The sequence below is a fragment of the Cuculus canorus genome, chromosome 1 (genome assembly GCF_017976375.1).
Source record: "Cuculus canorus isolate bCucCan1 chromosome 1, bCucCan1.pri, whole genome shotgun sequence".
NCBI classification, from domain to species: Eukaryota; Metazoa; Chordata; class Aves; order Cuculiformes; family Cuculidae; genus Cuculus; species Cuculus canorus.
Window position 1 is genome coordinate 648594 of NC_071401.1, and position 18922 is coordinate 667515.

Below are 18922 nucleotides of genomic sequence, written 5' to 3' on the forward strand. Positions count from 1 at the left end.
ATTGGCATCACCCAGAGCCCCATCAGGAGCACCCATCGCCCCATTGGCAGCACCCAGAGCCCCATCGGCAGCACCCAGAGCCCCATTGGGAGCACCCAGAGCCCCATTAGCGGCACCCATCACCCCATGGGCAGCACCCATCGCCCCATCGGCATCACCCATCGCCCCATCGGCGGCACCCAGAGCCCCATCAGGAGCACCCATCGCCCCATTGGCATCACCCATCGCCCCACTGGCAGCACCCAGAGCCCCATTTGTGGCACCCAGACCCCCATTGGCGGCACCCATCGCCCCATCAGGAGCACCCAGAGCCCCATTGGCATCACCCATCGCCCCATTGGCGGCACCCATCGCCCCATTGGCAGCACCCATCGCCCCATTGGCGGCACCCAGATCCCCATCGGCAGCACCCATCGCCCAATTGGCAGCACCCATCGCCCCATCGGCATCACCCATCGCCCCATCAGGAGCACCCATCGCCCTATCGGCATCACCCATTGCCCCATTGGCAGCACCCATCGCCCCATCGGGAGCACCCATCGCCACATTGGCAGCACCCATCGCCCCATGGGCAGCACCCATCACCCCATCGGCAGCACCGGGGCGGCGCGCCGGACGCCGGCGGTGTGGCGAGCGCTGATGGCCGTTGCCGCCGTCGGGGCGAGGGAGGGGGACCGGCCCCATCGCCGCGGGTCCCACGGAGACCATTGGGCCCAGTGTGGAGACGCCACCGATGGCGGCGAGCGCTGCGCGGGGCTCCGGTCCTCATCCGCCGCCGCCCCTCATCCCCCCTGCGGCCATCGCGGTGTCCGCCGCGCTTTGGGGGACCTCCTGCTCCCCGCGGGCCGACGGAGCCGCCGGTGCCCACCGCCGCCGTGAGGGCTCCGTGGCCGCGGTGCTGCCGTGGCGTCAGCGCCGCCGCGGCTCTCGGATGCCGGAGCGGCTCCTCCAGGTCCCGTCGAGCATCCGCCTCCCAACGGAACGCCGGGAAATGGGGGTCCCTCCTCCGTGGGGGTCACCCGCGGCGCCGGGAGGGCGTGAGAGATCCCACCCAACGCATCCATCGGAGGTGGAAAAGCCGCCTTCTGGCGGTCCGTCTGCGCCGCGAGGGCTCTCCCGCCGCGTCCTGGGAGCGTTCCCGCCCGGCGCCACCGGGGGCCAAGGAGATGAGGGGCTTCACCGGAGCGCGAGGCGTGAGGGTCGACGTGGGAAGCGCCGTCCCGCGAGTCCGAAGAGCCGCGCGGTGTCGGCATCGGAGATCCCCGATGGTCCGGAGGGCGTCGAAAGGTCCCCGGAGGATCCGCGGAGCGCCGGGAGAGCCGCGTGGGCGCTAAATCCTGAGCTCGGCCTCGTCGGGCGTCTCCAGCGCGCGGTCGGCGCTGATGGCGGCGGCCGCCGGCCCTTGGGCGACGCCGAAGGGCGAGACGACGGGCGAGCGGGCGGCCAGCGGCGAGAGCGAGGGCGAGAAGCTGGGCGACATGGCGGCCGACGCGATGGAGCCCTCGTGGCTGATGGGCGAGCGGCGCGGCGCCGCCGCCAAGGTCCGGCCGGGCGGCGGTTTGGGCGGCACCGATTTGGCGCCGGGGTGGGCGACGGAGGTGATGAGGGGCGGAGGGTCGATGCGGGGCTTGGGCTCGGCTTTGGCCGCCGCCGGTGGTTTGCGGGCGGCGCTCTCGTCCTTGAGGCGCGCGATCTCGGTGAAGACGCTGGCGAGCGGCTGGAAGCGGGGGCACCAGTTGAGGAGGTAATCCCAGTTGTAGCTGCCGCGCAGCTCCTCCTCGCCCGCCACGATGGCCGTCAGCGATCCCTCCACCGAGGGTTTGCCGTCCTCCGGGAAGGCGTAGTCCTGCGGCGCCGAGGAGACGCCGAGGCCGCAGCGAACGCCCAGGAAGGCGCTGCCGCCCCCTTCCTCGCGGTAGAGCGATGGCGGCGGCCCCGGCAGCAGCAGCGCCGCTCCCTTCTTGCTCTTGAACCACTGGGCGGCCTCCATGGCGGTGGGCTCGCAGGAGATGTCGGAGAGTTGGTCGGCGTCCTGCTGGATGCCGGAGTCGGGGCCGCGGTGCTCCTGCATGGCGGCCGTGATGCTCGCCACGCGCGGGTACTCGTTGATCATCCGGATCTCGTCGTCTTCGGCCGCTTCGGCCGAGCCGCGCCCGCTGGAGTGCGAGGGGTCCAAGGAGCCGCCGCGCGTGTAGGCGCCGCCCGCTTCGGCGCCGTAGCCGGGCAGCGCTTGGTGGTAGATGTGCTCGGCGCCGGGCAGCGCCGGCTCCTCGCGGCCGAGCTTCTGCAGCGACCCGCTCGGCGCGCGGCCCAGCGCACCGTCGGCCTCGGGCTTGTGGCGGCCGCGCCGGTGCCGGATGAGCGCCAGGACGATGGCCACGGCCGCCAGCACCACCACCACGCCCAGCGAGGCGGCCACGGCCACCAGCAGGAGGTTGAGGTCCGGCGCCAGCCCGAAGGAGGTGTGCGTGACGTCGATGGTGACGCGGGCGGCGGCCGAGCGCGAGGCGGGCAGCGGCCCGCGCGCCATCACCTCCAGGCTCATCTCGCGCGGCTCCCGCTTGGCGCGGCCCGCCGGCGCCCGGCTGTCCACCCGCAGCCAGATGGCGCCCGTCGTCCGGTTGATGGCGAAGTACGGCGAGGGTTTGGCCAAGGAGTAGAGCACGACGCCGTCGGCGCCTTCGTCCTCGTCGGTGGCCAACACGCGGCCGATGCTCTGCCCGCGGCGGGCGCCCTCCGGCACCTCGAAGCTGAAGGCCGGGCTGAGGAAGATGGGGTCGTACTCGTCCTCGCCGGTCACCGTCACGCGCACCGTGGCGGTGGCCGAGGCGTTGCCGGCGTCGGTGGCGCTCACCAGCAGCCGGAAGGCTTTGGTTCGCTCGTAGTCGAAGGTGAGGCGCGAGCGCAGTTCGCCGGAGCTGCTGTTGACGGTGAAGGCGCGGCGCCCGTCGGCGGCGCCGGGCTCTGCCGCCGCCTCCTCCTCCTCCAGCACGGCGTAGCGCAGCCGGCCGAAGGCGCCGGCGTCGGCGTCGACGGCACGCAGCGTGGTGAGCAGCGTGCCGGGCGGGAGGTTCTCGCGCACGCTGGCGCTCACCACCTCCACCGGGAAGTAGGGTTTGTTGTCGTTGACGTCCTTGACCTCGACGGCCACCGGCACCAGCGCGAAGCGCCCGCCCGCCGCGTCCGTCGCCCGCACCACCAGCGCGTGCAGCGCCTGCGCCTCGCGGTCCAGCGCCCGCGCCACGCTCAGCGCTCCGCTGCTCTCGTGCAGCCGGAAGAACCCGCGCCGGTCGCCGGAGCTGATGGAGTACCGGACGGTGCCGCGCGGCCCCGAGTCGGCGTCGTGGGCGGCCACGCGCAGCACTTCGGTGCCGGGGGCGGCGCTTTCGCTCACCGCCGCGCGGTACTCGGGGCGGGCGAAGACGGGGGCGTTGTCGTTGACGTCGCGGACGGCGATGAGCACCGTGACGGCGGCGCTGCGCTGCGGCACGCCGCGGTCCGTGGCCGCCACCGTCAGGTTGTAGAGCGCCACGGCCTCGAAGTCGAGCGGCTCGAGCAGCACCAGCGCGCCGCGCGCCCGCCCGCTCTCCACCTGGAAGGCGTTGCCGCCGTTGCCGCCGACGATGGTGAAGTCGAAGGCGGCGTTGGGGCGCGCCAGGTCGGCGTCGGCCGCCTCCAGCGTCAGCACGGTGGTGCCGGGCCGCAGGTCCTCAGCCACGCTGGCGTTGTAGCGCGGCGCCTGGAAGCGCGGCCCGTGGTCGTTGACATCCTGCACCACCACGTGCACCGCGGCCCACGCGCGGCGCCGCGGGCGACCGCCGTCCCGCGCCTCCACCACCACCTCCAGAGGGGACTGCGACGCCTCCACACGGCGAAGGGTCAGCAGAGTCCCTGCGGAGAGAGGCGGAGAGCGGCGTCGGATAACGACCCACGGGCAGAGCCGCCGACGGAGAGACCCACGGACAGACCCACGGACAGAGCCACGGAGAGACCCATGGACAGACCAACGGACAGAGCCACAGACAGAGCCATGGACAGAGCCATAGAGAGACCCATGGACAGACCAACGGACAGAGCCACGGACAGATCTACGGACAGAGCCATGGACAGAGCCATAGAGAGACCCATGGACAGACCAACGGACAGAGCCACGGACAGAGCCACAGACACACCCATAGAGAGACCCTCAGAGAGTCCCATGGACAGATCCACAGAGAGACCCATGGACAGATCTATGGACAGATCTACGGACAGACCCACAAAAAGACCCACAGACGGAGCCACGGACGGAGAGACCCACGGAGAGAGCCACGGACAGAGCCATAGAGAGACCCATGGACAGACCAATGGACAGATCTACGGACAGAGCCACAGACGGAGCCATGGATGGAGAGACCCACAGAGAGACCCATGGACAGATCTACAGACAGAGCCACGGACAGAGAGACCCACGGACAGAGCCACAGACAGAGCCATAGAGAGACCCATGGACAGATCTACAGACAGATCTACGGACAGACCCATGGACAGACCCATAGAGAGACCCTCAAAGAGACCCATGGACAGAGCCATGGACAGAGCTATAGAGAGACCCATGGACAGATCTATGGACAGACCCACAGACAGAGCCATAGAAAGACCCATGGACAGACCAACAGACAGATCTACGGACAGACCCACAGACAGAGCCACAGAGAAACCTACAGAGAGACCCACGGACAGACCAACAGACAGATCTACGGACAGACCCTCAGAGAGACCCACAGACAGAGCCATGGAGAGACCCATGGACAGACCAACGGACAGATCTACGGACAGACCCACAGACAGAGCGACGGGCAGAGCCACCGACAGAGAGACCCATGGAGAGACCCACGGACAGAGCCACAGACAGATCTATGGACAGACCCACAGACAGAGCCACAGAGAAACCTACAGAGAGACCCACAGACAGACCCACAGACAGAGCCATGGACAGATCTACAGACAGATCTACAGGGAGACCCATGGACAGACCCACGGACAGATCTATGGACAGAGCCATGGACAGATCTACGGACAGACCCACAGGGAGATTCATGGACAGACCCACAGACAGACCCACAGAGAGACCCACAGAGAGACCCTTGTAGAGATCCCTGGACAGATCTACGGACAGACCCACAGACAGACCTACAGACACAGCCACGGACGGATCTACGGACAGACCCATGGACAGACACACACAGAGACCCATGGAGAGACCCATGGACAGAGCCACAGACAGAGCCACGGACAAACCCATGGAAAGACCCACAGAGAGACCCATGGAGAGACCCACAGAGAGAACCACAGAGAGAACCACAGAGAGAACCACGGACAGAGCCACAGGAATCCCCCCGTTATCCCCCCATTATCCCCCCATTATCCCCCCATTATTCCCCCATCATCCCCCCGTTATCCCCCCATCATCCCCCCGTTATCCCCCCGTTATCCCCCCATCATCCCCCCGTTATCCCCCCACCATCCCCCCATTTTCCCCCCATTATCCCCCCATCATCCTCCCATCATCCCCCCATTATCCCCTCGTTATCCTCCCATTATCGCCCCGTTATCCCCTCGTTATCCCCCCACCATCCCCCCCGTTATCCCCCCATTATCCCCCCATCATCCCCCCGTCATCCCCCCATCATCCCCCCATTATCCCCCCATTATCCCCCCGTTATCCCCCCGTTATCCCTCCATCATCCCCCCGTCATCCCCCCGTTATCCCCCCATTATCCCCCCATTATCCCCCCATCATCCCCCCATTATCCCCCCCATTATCCCCCCATCATCTCCCCATCATCCCCCTATTATCCCCCCGTTGTCCCCCCCGTTATCCCCCCATCATCCCCCGTTATCCCCCATCATCCCCCCGTTATCCCCCCATCATCCCCCATTATCCCCCATCATCCCCCCATTATCCCCCCATTATCCCCCCGTTATCCCCCCATCATCCCCCCATTATCCCCCCCATTATCCCCCCATCATCCCCCCATCATCCCCCTATTATCCCCCCGTTGTCCCCCCGTTATCCCCCCATTATCCCCCTATTATCCCCCCGTCATCCCCCCATTATCCCCCATCATCCCCCCATTATCCCCCCATCATCCCCCCATCATCCGCCCCATCATCCCCCCATTATCCCCCCATCATCCCCCCATCATCCCCCCATTATCCCCCCATCATCCCCCCATCATCCCCCCATTATCCCCCATCATCCCCCGTTATCCCCCCATCATCCCCCATTATCCCATCATCCCCCCATTATCCCCCCGTTATCCCCCCATCATCCCCCCATCATCCCCCATTATCCCCCCATTATCCCCCCGTTATCCCCCCATTATCCCCCCATCATCCCCCCATTATCCCCCATCATCCCCCCATTATCCCCCCATCATCCCCCCATCATCCGCCCCATCATCCCCCCATTATCCCCCCATCATCCCCCCATCATCCCCCCATTATCCCCCATCATCCCCCGTTATCCCCCCATCATCCCCCATTATCCCCCCATTATCCCCCCGTCATCCCCCCATTATCCCCCCATTATCCCCCCATTATCCCCCCGTTATCCCCCCATCATCCCCCCATTATCCCCCATTATCCCCCCATCATCCCCCCATTATCCCCCCATCATCCCCCCATCATCCCCCCATTATCCCCCATCATCCCCCGTTATCCCCCCATCATCCCCCATTATCCCCCCATCATCCCCCCATCATCCCCCCGTTATCCCCCCGTTATCCCCCATCATCCCCCCATCATCCCCCATTATCCCCCCATCATCCCCCCGTTATCCCCCCGTTATCCCCCATCATCCCCCATCATCCCCCATTATCCCCCCATTATCCCCCCGTCATCCCCCCATTATCCCCCCATCATCCCCCCATTATCCCCCCATCATCCCCCATTATCCCCCCGTTATCCCCCCATTATCCCCCCATTATCCCCCCATTATCCCCCCGTTATCCCCCCATCATCCCCCCATCATCCCCCCATTATCCCCCCATCATCCCCCCATCATCCCCCCATTATCCCCCCATCATCCCCCCATCATCCCCCCCGTCATCCCCCCATTATCCCCCCATCATCCCCCCGTTATCCCCCCATCATCCCCCCATTATCCCCCCATTATCCCCCCGTCATCCCCCCGTTATCCCCCCGTTATCCCCCCCGTTATCCCCCCATTATCCCCCCGTTATCCCCCCGTTATCCCCCCATTATCCCCCCGTCATCCCCCCGTTATCCCCCCATTATCCCCCCATTATCCCCCCATCATCCCCCCGTCATCCCCCCGTTATCCCCCCATTATCCCCCCATTATCCCCCCGTCATCCCCCCGTCATCCCCCCGTTATCCCCCCATTATCCCCCCGTTATCCCCCCGTTATCCCCCCATCATCCCCCCATCATCCCCCCATCATCCCCCATCATCCCCCCGTTATCCCCCCGTCATCCCCCCATTATCCCCCCATCATCCCCCCGTCATCCCCCCGTTATCCCCCGTTATCCCCCCATTATCCCCCCGTCATCCCCCCGTTATCCCCCCATTATCCCCCCGTTATCCCCCCGTTATCCCCCCATCATCCCCCCATTATCCCCTCATTATCCCCCCATTATCCCCCCGTTCTCCCCCCGTTATCCCCCCGTTATCCCCCCGTTCTCCCCCCGTTCTCCCCCCGTTCTCCCCCCGATATCCCCCACGCACCGTTGTGGGGGTCGATGGTGAGGTCCTGGCTCGGGGCGGTGAGGTGAAAGGTCACCTCTCCGTTGCTCCCCGAGTCGGCGTCGGTGGCGCTGACGGTGAGGACGACGGTGCCCGGCGGTGTGTGCTCCGGCACCAGAACCTGCGGGAGGAGCCACCATCGGGGTCATGGGATGGGTCAGGAGGGACCCCTCCAGGTCCACCTCAACGTCATGGAATCATGGGATGGTTTGGGTCGGGAGGGATCTCAAAGCCCCTCCAGTTCCACCTCAATGTCATGGAATCATGGAATGGTTTGGGTCGGGAGGGATCTCAAAGCCCCTCCAGTTCCACCTCAATGTCATGGAATCATGGAATGGTTTGGGTCGGGAGGGATCTCAAAGCTCCTCCAGTTCCACCTCAACATCATGGAATCATGGGATGGGTTGGGTCGGGAGGGATCTCAAAGCCCCTCCAGGTCCACCTCAACGTCATGGAATCATGGAATGGTTTGGGTCAAAAGGGATCTCAAAGCTCATCCAGGTCCACCTCAATGTCATGGAATCATGGAATGGTTTGGGTCAGGAGGGATCTCAAAGCCCCTCCAGTTCCACCTCAAGGTCATGGAATCATGGAATGGTTTGGGTCGGGAGGGATCTCAAAGCCCCTCCAGGTCCACCTCAACGTCATGGAATCATGGAATGGTTTGGGTTGGGAGGGATCTCAAAGCTCCTCCAGTTCCACCTCAATGTCATGGAATCATGGAATGGTTTGGGTCAGGAGGGATCTCAAAGCCCCTCCAGTTCCACCTCAACGTCATGGAATCATGGAGTGGTTTGGGTCAGGGGGGACCTCAAAGCCCCTCCAGGTCCACCTCAACATTATGGAATCATGGAATGGTTTGGGTCGGGAGGGATCTCAAAGCCCCTCCAGTTCCACCTCAACGTCATGGAATCATGGAATGGTTTGGGTCGGGAGGGATCTCAAAGCCCCTCCAGTTCCACCTCAATGTCATGGAATCATGGGATGGTTTGGGTCGGGAGGGATCTCAAAGCTCCTCCAGTTCCACCTCAACGTCATGGAATCATGGAATGGTTTGGGTCAGGAGGGACCTCAAAGCTCCTCCAGTTCCACCTCAACGTCATGGAATCATGGGATGGTTTGGGTCGGGAGGGATCTCAAAGCTCCTCCAGTTCCACACCATGGGCAGGGACACCTCCCACCGGATCCGGTTGCTCCGAGCCTCATCCAACCTGGTCTTGGGTATTTCCAGGATGGGGCATCTCCCACCTCTCCCGGCAACCGGATCCAGAGCCTCCACACCCTCACAGGAAAGGATTTCTTAGAATCATGGAATCGTGGACTGGGTTGGGTGGGAAAGGACCTCAAAGCCCATCCAGATCCAACTCCCTGCCATGGAGCAGCTCTTGGAGTCATGGGATGGTTTGGGTTGGAAGGACCTCAAAGCCCACCCAGTTCCAACCCCTTCCCGTGGACCAACCCTTGGAGTCATGGGATGGTTTGGGTTGGAGGGGACCTCAAAGCCCACTCAATTCCATGGACAGGGACATCTCCCACTGCCTCAGGGGCTCCCCAGGGCCGTGGTGGAGTCTCCCTCCCTGGAGGGGTTCCAAATCCATGTGGTTATGACCCATGAGGACACAATTCGATCATCACAGTGGGGCTGCCATGGTTGGACCGCATGATCTTGGTGGCCTTTCCCACCTTCCGTGATTCCACGATACCACCAAGAGAGGGGCCGGGATGGGCTTGGAGCCGCCCTTCAGGAGGTCTCCGTGCTTCAGAAGGCCACGTGGGCCACGGAGGAGCAGCAGATGGCCTCTCCCAACGCCCCCCGCGCGCCCGGTACCTGGTAGAAGGCCTGGCTGAAGGTGGGGGCGTTGTCGTTGACGTCCTCCACGAGGATGGTGAGGTTGGCCTGGGTCTCGTGGCGGCCGTCGGAGGCGCGCAGGGTGACGGTGTAGGAGCTGCGCCGCTCGTGGTCCAACGGCGCCGTCAGGGCGATGCCACCCCCGTAGCGGAAGACGGCGAAGGTGCCGGCGGCGGCATCGCCGTCCACCAGCGCGTAGGAGAGCGCGGGGCCCGTGTCCACGTCGTTGCCGGTCAACTGAGCGATCTGCGTGCCCAAGAGCGCGTCTGCGGAGAGCGGAGCCGTGAGCCTCTCACGCGGTGGGACACGGGCAAGGAGAAGGTCTCAGGACCCCATGGAGCCCCTGCAGGGTTCCCGTTGGCCACGGATGTGTTGGGAATCCACCTGAGTCCCTCAGGAACCTCAGGAGAACCCTCGGTGCTATCACACCACACGTTCTCTGGGGGCTCCTCATGGTCCCTAAGCTGTGGGAGACATTCCTCGCACGGAACAAAGAGGTTCAACCCCACCACGGCCTTAGAGACATCAGTTCGCTCCACCACCTTCCAGACCTCACCAGGATGGACTTAAAATCATGGTCCCTCAGGAACCTCAGGAGAACCCTCGGTGCTATCACACCACAAGTTCTCTGGGGGCTCCTCATGGTCCCTAAGCTGTGGGAGACATTCCTCACATGGAACAAAGAGGTTCAACCCCACCGCGGCCTTAGAGACATCAGTTCGCTCCACCCTCCCTTCCAGACCTCACCAGGATGGACTTAAAATCATGGTCCCTCAGGAACCTCAGGAGAACCCCGAGATCATCAAAGAGGAAGGTGCCAAGAGCTGCAGGGGAGCTCAGCCCATGGGTTGGAACCAGCCAAGAGGATGGGTTGACCTCTTGGGGTCTTCTCTCCAACCCTCGGGTGTCCGTTGTGGCCGCGCTCCGGCCACGGGGGACGCCTTCTCCGTGGGGTTGAGGAGCACTTACTCTCCGGGACCCGCACCTCCCGCGGGAAGGGGATGGTGGGGCTGTTGTCGTTGAGGTCCATCACCACGACGGTCAACGTGGCTGAGCCCACCAGAGGCGGCGTCCCTCTGTCCATCGCCGTCACCACCAAGCTGTGGGCGAGCGCGGCACAGGGGGCACCGAATCATCATGGAATCACGAAGGTTGGAGAAGACCTCCGAGCTCATCCAACCCAACCGTCAGCCCAACCCCACCGCGGCCCAATGCTCCACATCTCCATGGTCTTTGAACCCCCTTCCAGGGATGGGGACTCCACCACCGCCCCGGGCAGCCTCTGCCAGGGCTTCACCGCTCCTTCCATCACGGAACTTCTCCCGACGTCCAACCTAAACCTCCCTCGCTCAACCGGAGGCCGTTCCCTTCCATCCCACCCCTCGTTCCTCGGGGAACCTCACCACAACCTCCCCTCCTGGGAGGTGGCGGTGCCTCTCCGGGCGGGACCGAGCAGGTCCTCCCTCGTGTCATAACATCACGGAACCGTTTGGGTCGGAAGGGACCTCAAAGCCCCTCCAGTTCCACCTCCCACCGGAGCTGCGCTTGCCGCGCCGGTTCCGGTCCCGCCGTCATCTTCTCCCCTCTCTTCTCTTCCAGACGGAGACCCCGAGCAGGATTTCAGCCTCGACCCCATCTCCGGTGTCCTCTCCACCACCCGCGCCCTCGACCGGGAGCGCGCCGCCTCCTACAGCCTGGCGGTGGTGGTGCGAGACGGCGGCGCGCCGCCGCGCAGCGCCACCATGGTGGTGAGCGTGCGGGTGTTGGACCTCAACGACAACGCGCCCCGCTTCGCCCAGGCCTCCTACGCGGTGGAGGTGCCGGAGGACCTGCCGGTGGGCGCCTTGGTGCTGCAGCTGGCGGCCCACGACCCCGACGAGGGCCCCAACGGCCGCGTCTCCTACTACCTGGGCAACGAGTCGCTCGGCGCCTTCCAGGTGGAGCCGCAGAGCGGGCGCCTCCGCAGCGCCCGAGCCCTGGACCGCGAGCGCCGCCCCACCTACAGCTTCTTGGCCAAGGCGGTGGACTCGGCCCCGCGGGAGCCCAAAAGCGCCGCCGTGCGCGTCACCGTCACCGTGCAGGACGTCAACGACCACGCTCCCGCCTTCCCGCACAGCCCGCTCGCCCTCAACCTGTCCCGCCACGCGCCGCCGAAGCAGGTGGTGGCCACCGTGAGGGCCGAGGACAGGGACGCGGGCGCCAACGCCTCCATCCTCTACCGCTTGGCCGCCCCCAACGCCGCCTTCGCCATCGACTCCTACACGGGGGACATCCAGCTGCTGCGGCCCCTGGGCTCGCTCCACCCGCGCCAGCGCACCCTCTTCGTCTTGGCCACGGACTTGGGGCAACCGGCGCTCTCCTCCACCGGCGTGGTGGTGATCCACCTGCAGGAAGAACCCTACCGGGGGCTGCGCATGGTGTTGAGGTGGAACTGGAGAGGCTTTGAGGTCCCATCCGACCCAACCCATTCCATGATTCCATGGTGTTGAGGTGGAACTGGAGAGGCTTTGAGGTCCCTCCCGACCCAACCTATTCCATGATTCCATGACGTTGAGGTGGAACTGGAGGGGCTTTGAGATCCCTCCCGACCCAAACCATTCCATGATTCCATCACCTTTTAGATCTCTTCCAACCCAAATCATTCTGTGATTCCATCATCTTTGAGGTCCCTTCCAACTCAACCCATCCCATGACTCCAAGGGTTGGTCCATGGGAAGGGGTTGGAATTGGGGAGGCTTTGAGGTCCCTCCCAACCCAACCCATCCCATGATTCCAAGGGTTGGTCCATGGCAGGGAGTTGGATCTGGATGGGCTCTGAGATCCCTTCCAACCCAAACCATCCCATGATTCCATAATGTTGAGGTGGACCTGGAGAGGCTTTGAGGTCCCTCCCAACCCAACCCATTCCATGATTCCATGAGGTTGAGGTGGAACAGGATGGGCTCTGAGATCCCTTCCAACCCAAACCATTCCATGATTCCATGATGTTGAGTTGGACCTGGATGGGCTTTGAGGTCCCTCCCAACCCAACCCATTCTATGCCTCCATCATCTTTGAGGTCCCTTCCAACCCAACCCATCCCATGACTCCATCATCTTTGAGGTCTCTTCCATCCTAAACCCTTCCGTGATTCTACGTAAGGGATTGGGAAGGGATGGAGCGGCCGCGGTTCCTCTCGTCCCGGCGCCACTCACCGGGTCTGGGACCAAATCTCTCTGTCCAGGATGGCCGCGGTGGTGATGGTACCGCTCTGGGGGTCGATGTGGTACAAACCCGTCATCGGCAAAGACTGATTGATGGCGTAGGTCACCTGACCGTTGGCTCCCTGGTCCAGATCATCGGCCAGGACCTGCAAAGCCACCAAAGACACTCAGCAGCTGGTGGAGCCCTACAAACCTTCACAAGGTGGGACCCATCCATCACCTGGATGAGCTTTGAGGTCCCTTCCAGCTGAGCACTAAGGTCTGGATGGGAGAACCTCATGAGGTTGGACCTCTATGGGCTTTGAGGTCCCTTCCAGCTGAGCACCAAGGTCTGGATGAGGAACCTCATGAGGTTGGTCCTGAATGAGCTCTGAGGTCCCTTCCAGCTGAGCACCAAGGTCTGGATGGAGGAACCTCATGAGGTTGGACCTGGATGAGCTTTGAGGTCCCTTCCAGCTGAGCACCAAGGTCTGGATGAGGAACCTCATGAGGTTGGACCTGGATGAGCTCTGAGGTCCCTTCCAGCTGAGCACCAAGGTCTGGATGGAGGAACCTCATGAGGTTGGACCTGGATGAGCTCTGAGGTCCCTTCCAGCTGAGCACCAAGGTCTGGATGGGGGAACCTCATGAAGTTGGACCTCTATGGGCTTTGAGGTCCCTTCCAGCTGAGCACCAAGGTCTGGATGGTGGAACCTCATGAGGTTGGACCTGGATGAGCTCTGAGGTCCCTTCCAGCTGAGCACCAAGGTCTGGATGGAGGAACCTCATGAGATGGACCTGGATGAGCTGTGAGGTCCCTTCCAGCTGAGCACCAAGGTCTGGATGGAGGAACCTCATGAGGTTGGACCTGGATGAGCTGTGAGGTCCCTTCCAGCTGATCACCAAGGTCTGGATGGAGGAACCTCATGAGGTTGGACCTGGATGAGCTTTGAGGTCCCTTCCAGCTGAGCACCAAGGTCTGAATGGAGGAACCTCATGAGGTTGGACCTGGATGAGCTCTGAGGTCCCTTCCAGCTGAGCACCAAGGTCTGGATGGGAGAACCTCATGAGGTTGGACCTGGATGAGCTCTGAGGTCCCTTCCAGCTGAGCACCAAGGTCTGGATGGGAGAACCTCATGAGGTTGGACCTCGATGGGCTTTGAGGTCCCTTCCAGCTGAGCACCAAGGTCTGGATGGAGGAACCTCATGAGATGGACCTGGATGAGCTCTGAGGTCCCTTCCAGCTGAGCACCAAGGTCTGGATGGGGGAACCTCATGAGGTTGGACCTGGATGAGCTCTGAGGTCCCTTCCAGCTGAGCACCAAGGTCTGGATGGGAGAACCTCATGAGGTTGGACCTGGATGAGCTCTGAGGTCCCTTCCAGCTGAGCACCAAGGTCTGGATGGGAGAACCTCATGAGGTTGGACCTCGATGGGCTTTGAGGTCCCTTCCAGCTGAGCACCAAGGTCTGGATGGGAGAACCTCATGAGATGGACCTGGATGAGCTCTGAGGTCCCTTCCAGCTGAGCACCAAGGTCTGGATGGGGGAACCTCATGAGGTTGGACCTGGATGAGCTCTGAGGTCCCTTCCAGCTGAGCACCAAGGTCTGGATGGGGGAACCTCATGAGGTTGGACCTGGATGAGCTGTGAGGTCCCTTCCAGCTGAGCACCAAGGTCTGGATGAGGAACCTCATGAGGTTGGACCTGGATGAGCTCTGAGGACTCTTCCAGCTGAGCGCCAAGGTCTGGATGGGAGAACCTCATGAGATGGACCTGGATGAGCTCTGAGGTCCCTTCCAGCTGAGCACCAAGGTCTGGATGGGAGAACCTCATGAGATGGACCTGGATGAGCTTTGAGGTCCCTTCCAGCTGAGCACCAAGGTCTGGGTGGAGGAACCTCATGAGGTTGGACCTGGATGAGCTCTGAGGTCCCTTCCAGCTGAGCACCAAGGTCTGGATGAGGAACCTCATGAGGTTGGACCTGGATGAGCTTTGAGGTCCCTTCCAGCTGAGCACCAAGGTCTGGATGGAGGAACCTCATGAGGTTGGACCTGGATGAGCTCTGAGGTCCCTTCCAGCCCAACCCATCCCATGCTTCCGTGTCCCCATCCGTGTCCCGATCCGTACCTGGATAACGGGCGAGTCGTAGCTCTGCGATTCCCAGATGAAGGCCACGTAGTTCTGGAGCTGGAAGCGCGGGAAGTTGTCGTTGACGTCCTGCAGGTTGAGGTTGATGGCCATGAAGCCGAAGGAAGCCGTTGTCTCCGCTTGGACCACCAAGCGCAGCCGCGGATTGGCCTCGAAATCCAGGCTGCTGGAATCCCGCACGGAGATGGCACCTGGGGCGGGAGAAGAGCAGGATGGGGTGGGTGAGAGAGGAACCGTCCATCCCTCAGCTCCTTTGGACCATCATCTCGCTGCTCATCCATCCGTTCTCCAGCAGAACGGAGCTCTTGGAGCCCACGCCAAGGTGGGAACCACCTCGATGGTCCCCGTGAGGTGTCCCGAGCAGAGGCAGCTTCGGTCTTCTCCTGCCGTGGAGACACCGTTGGAGGTAGGACCGGTTTAGAGAAGAACCGCTCCATGTTGACGCCTGTGCTGCGACGCTAAACCCACCCCAACGTCATGGAATCATGGGATGGGTTGGGTTGAGAGGGTCCTCAAAGCCCACCCAGTTCCACCTCAACATCATGGAATCATGGGATGGGTTGGGTTGAGAGGGACCTCAAAGCCCCTCCAGTTCCACCTCAATGTCATGGAATCATGGGATGGTTTGGGTCGGGAGGGACCTCAAAGCCCCTCCAGTTCCACCTCAATGTCATGGAATCATGGAATGGTTTGGGTCGGGAGGGACCTCAAAGCTCCTCCAGTTCCACCTCAACGTCATGGAATCATGGAATGGTTTGGGTCGGGAGGGATCTCAAAGCCCCTCCAGTTCCACCTCAACGTCATGGAATCATGGAATGGTTTGGGTCGGGAGGGATCTCAAAGCCTCTCCAGTTCCACCTCAACGTCATGGAATCATGGAATGGTTTGGGTCGGGAGGGATCTCAAAACTCCTCCAGTTCCACCTCAGCGTCATGGAATCATGGAATGGTTTGGGTCGGGAGGGATCTCAAAGCCCCTCCAGTTCCACCTCAACGTCATGGAATCATGGAATGGTTTGGGTCGGGAGGGATCTCAAAACTCCTCCAGTTCCACCTCAGCGTCATGGAATCATGGAATGGTTTGGGTCGGGAGGGACCTCAAAGCCCCTCCAGTTCCACCTCAACATCATGGAATCATGGAATGGGTTGGGTCAGGAGGGACCTCAAAGTCCCTCCAGTTCCACCTCAACATCATGGAATCATGGAATGGTTTGAGTTGGAAGGGACGTCAAAGCCCCTCCAGTTCCAGCCCATGGGCAGGGACACCTCCCACTGGATCCGGTTGCTCCGAGCCCCATCCAACGTGGCCTTCAACACCTCCAGGATGAGGCATTGACTTCTCCAGCCAACCAGAACCAATGGAAGCTTTCCTGGAGCCCCTTTCCCTACTGGAAGCTGCTCTAAGGTCTCCATGGAGCCTTTTCTTCTCCAGGTTGGACGACCCCAACTCTCCGAGGCCGTCCGTGGGCAGGAGATGCTCCACCAAGGCAGGACCTCACAGATGGACAAACAAGACTCAAAGAGGGAAAAATCCTGTCTTCGGGGCGCATTCCCTGAGGGAAACGGTCCCTTGAGGGGATGTGGTGTCACCATCCCAACCGAGGAGTGTCCAGGGGACATCCAGGGTGTTCGGAGCACCACTGGTCCCCAGGGCTGGAGTGGAGGTGGGAGGAAGGGATGGGATGGGGTGGGATGGGGTGGGATGGGGTGGGATGGGATTGACCCCCTGGACTCAGCGCTGAGGAGACCACACCTCAGATCCTGGGTTCAGTTCTTCCCACCCAACCCATTCCATAATTCCAAAGGTTGGTCCATGTGCCAAAGGGTTGGAAATGGATGGGCTTTAAGATCCCTTTCAACCCAACCCAACCCAACCCAACCCAACCCAACCCATTCCATGATTCCAAAGGCTGGAAATGGATGGGCTTTAAGATCCCTTTCAACCCAATCCAATCCATTCCATGATTCCAAAGGCTGGAAATGGGTTGGCCTTAAGAACCCTTTCAACCCAACCCAACCCAACCCAATCCATTCCATGATTCCAAAGGTTGGTCCATGTGCCAAAGGGTTGGAAATGGATGGGCTTTAAAGTCTCTTTCAACCCAACCCAACCCATTCCATGATTCCAAAGGCTGGAAATGGATTGGCCTGAAGATCCCTTTCAACCCAACCCAACCCAATCCATTCCATGATTCCAAAGGCTGGAAATGGGTTGGCCTGAAGATCCCTTTCAACTCAATCCAACCCAACCCAATCCATTCCCTGATTCCAAAGGTTGGTCCATGTGCCAAAGGGTTGGAAATGGATGGGCTTTAAGGTCCCTTTCAACCCAACCCAACCCATTCCATGATTCCAAAGGCCGGAAATGGGTTGGCCTGAAGATCCCTTTCAACCCAACCCAACCCAACCCAACCCAACCCAACCCAACCCATTCCATGATTCCAAAGGCTCTTCCATGTGCCAAAGGGTTGGAAATGGATGGGCTTTAAGATCCCTTTCAACCCAACCCATTCCATGATTCCAAAGGCTGGAAAGGGATGGGCTTTAAGATCCCTTTCAACCCAACCCAATCCATTCCATGATTCCGAAGGCTGGAAATGGAAAGTGATTGGCCTGAAGATCCCTTTCAACCCAACCCAACCCAATCCAACCCAACCCAATCCAACCCAACCCAATCCAACCCAACCCAATCCAACCCAACCCAATCCAACCCAACCCAATCCAACCCAACCCAATCCAACCCAACTCAACCCAATCCAATCCAACCCAACTCAACCCATTCCATGATTCCAAAGGCTGGAAATGGATTGGCCTGAAGATCCCTTTCAACCCAACCCAACCCAACCCAACCCAACCCATTCCCTGATTCCAAAGGTTGGTCCATGTGCCAAAGGGTTGGAAATGGATGGGCTTTAAGATCCCTTTCAACCCAACCCAATCCATGATTCCAAAGGCTGGAAATGGATTGGCCTGAAGAGCCCTTTCAACCCAACCCAACCCAACCCAATCCATTCCCTGATTCCAAAGGTTGGTCCATGTGCCAAAGGGTTGGAAATGGATGGGCTTTAAGACCCCTTTAACTCAACCCAATCCATTCCATGATTCCAAAGGCTGGAAATGGATTGGCCTGAAGATCCCTTTCAACCCAACCCAACCCAACCCAACCCATTCCATGATTCCAAAGGCTGGAAATGGATGGGCTTTAAGATCCCTTTCAACCCAACCCAACCCAATCCAACTCAACCCAACCCAACCCATTCCATGATTCCAAAGGCTGGAAAGTGATTGGCCTGAAGATCCCTTTCAACCCAACCCAACCCAACCCAATCCATTCCCTGATTCCAAAGGTTGGTCCATGTGCCAAAGGGTTGGAAATGGATGGGCTTTAAGATCCCTTTCAACCCAACCCAACCCATTCCATGATTCCAAAGGCTGGAAAGGGATTGGCCTGAAGAGCCCTTTCAACCCAACCCAACCCAACCCATCCCAACCCAACCCAACCCATTCCATGGTTCCACAGAGGTGTCGACTGAGCTCCTGTGTCCCTGTGTGGGTTCCCCACCTCGGAGCAGGCACTGAGCTCCCACCGCTTCCCACCAGGAGGTCCTGGTGCTCTACCTGTGCTGGGCTGGATCAGGAAAGCCTTCTTCTCGTTGCCGCTGACGATGCTGTAGGTGATGCTCCCAGAGGAGCCCCCCGTGTGCACGGCTTGGACGTTCGCCACCACGGTGCCTGGAAGAGAGCGGGACGGCGTGAAGGGGCAGCGGAGCCCCAGGGTGGACATCAGGGAGGGGTGGGGTGGGGTGAGGTCAGCGGGACTCCACCAGAGGGAGAAGGATCTACCGGCGGCGCGGGGCTCGGAGCCGGGATTTCATAGAATCAGAAAAGCATAGAATGGTTTGGGGTGGAATGGACCTTAAGGCCCATCTGGTTCCAACCACCACCATGGGCAGGGACACCTCCCGCCGGATCCGGGGCTCCGAGCCCCATCCAAC

General features: G+C 61.4%; 1 protein-coding gene across 5 annotated transcripts in view; it reads right to left on the reverse strand.

The window, feature by feature from the left end:
• Positions 1-1181: 1181 nt before the first annotated feature.
• The window catches only part of DCHS1 (dachsous cadherin-related 1), a 104208-nt gene continuing 86467 nt past the window's right edge, over positions 1182-18922 (reverse strand). For all 5 annotated transcript variants that reach the window (XM_054078867.1, XM_054078844.1, XM_054078849.1 and 2 more), the window contains exons 15-21: positions 18546-18659; positions 14908-15119; positions 12792-12946; positions 10567-10697; positions 9577-9863; positions 7731-7869; positions 1182-3891 (exon numbers count right to left, since the gene is read on the reverse strand). In XM_054078867.1, the coding sequence (XP_053934842.1) occupies positions 1331-3891; positions 7731-7869; positions 9577-9863; positions 10567-10697; positions 12792-12946; positions 14908-15119; positions 18546-18659 (3599 nt within the window). In that variant the 3' untranslated portion in view covers positions 1182-1330. The remainder of the gene's footprint in view (positions 3892-7730; positions 7870-9576; positions 9864-10566; positions 10698-12791; positions 12947-14907; positions 15120-18545; positions 18660-18922) is intronic.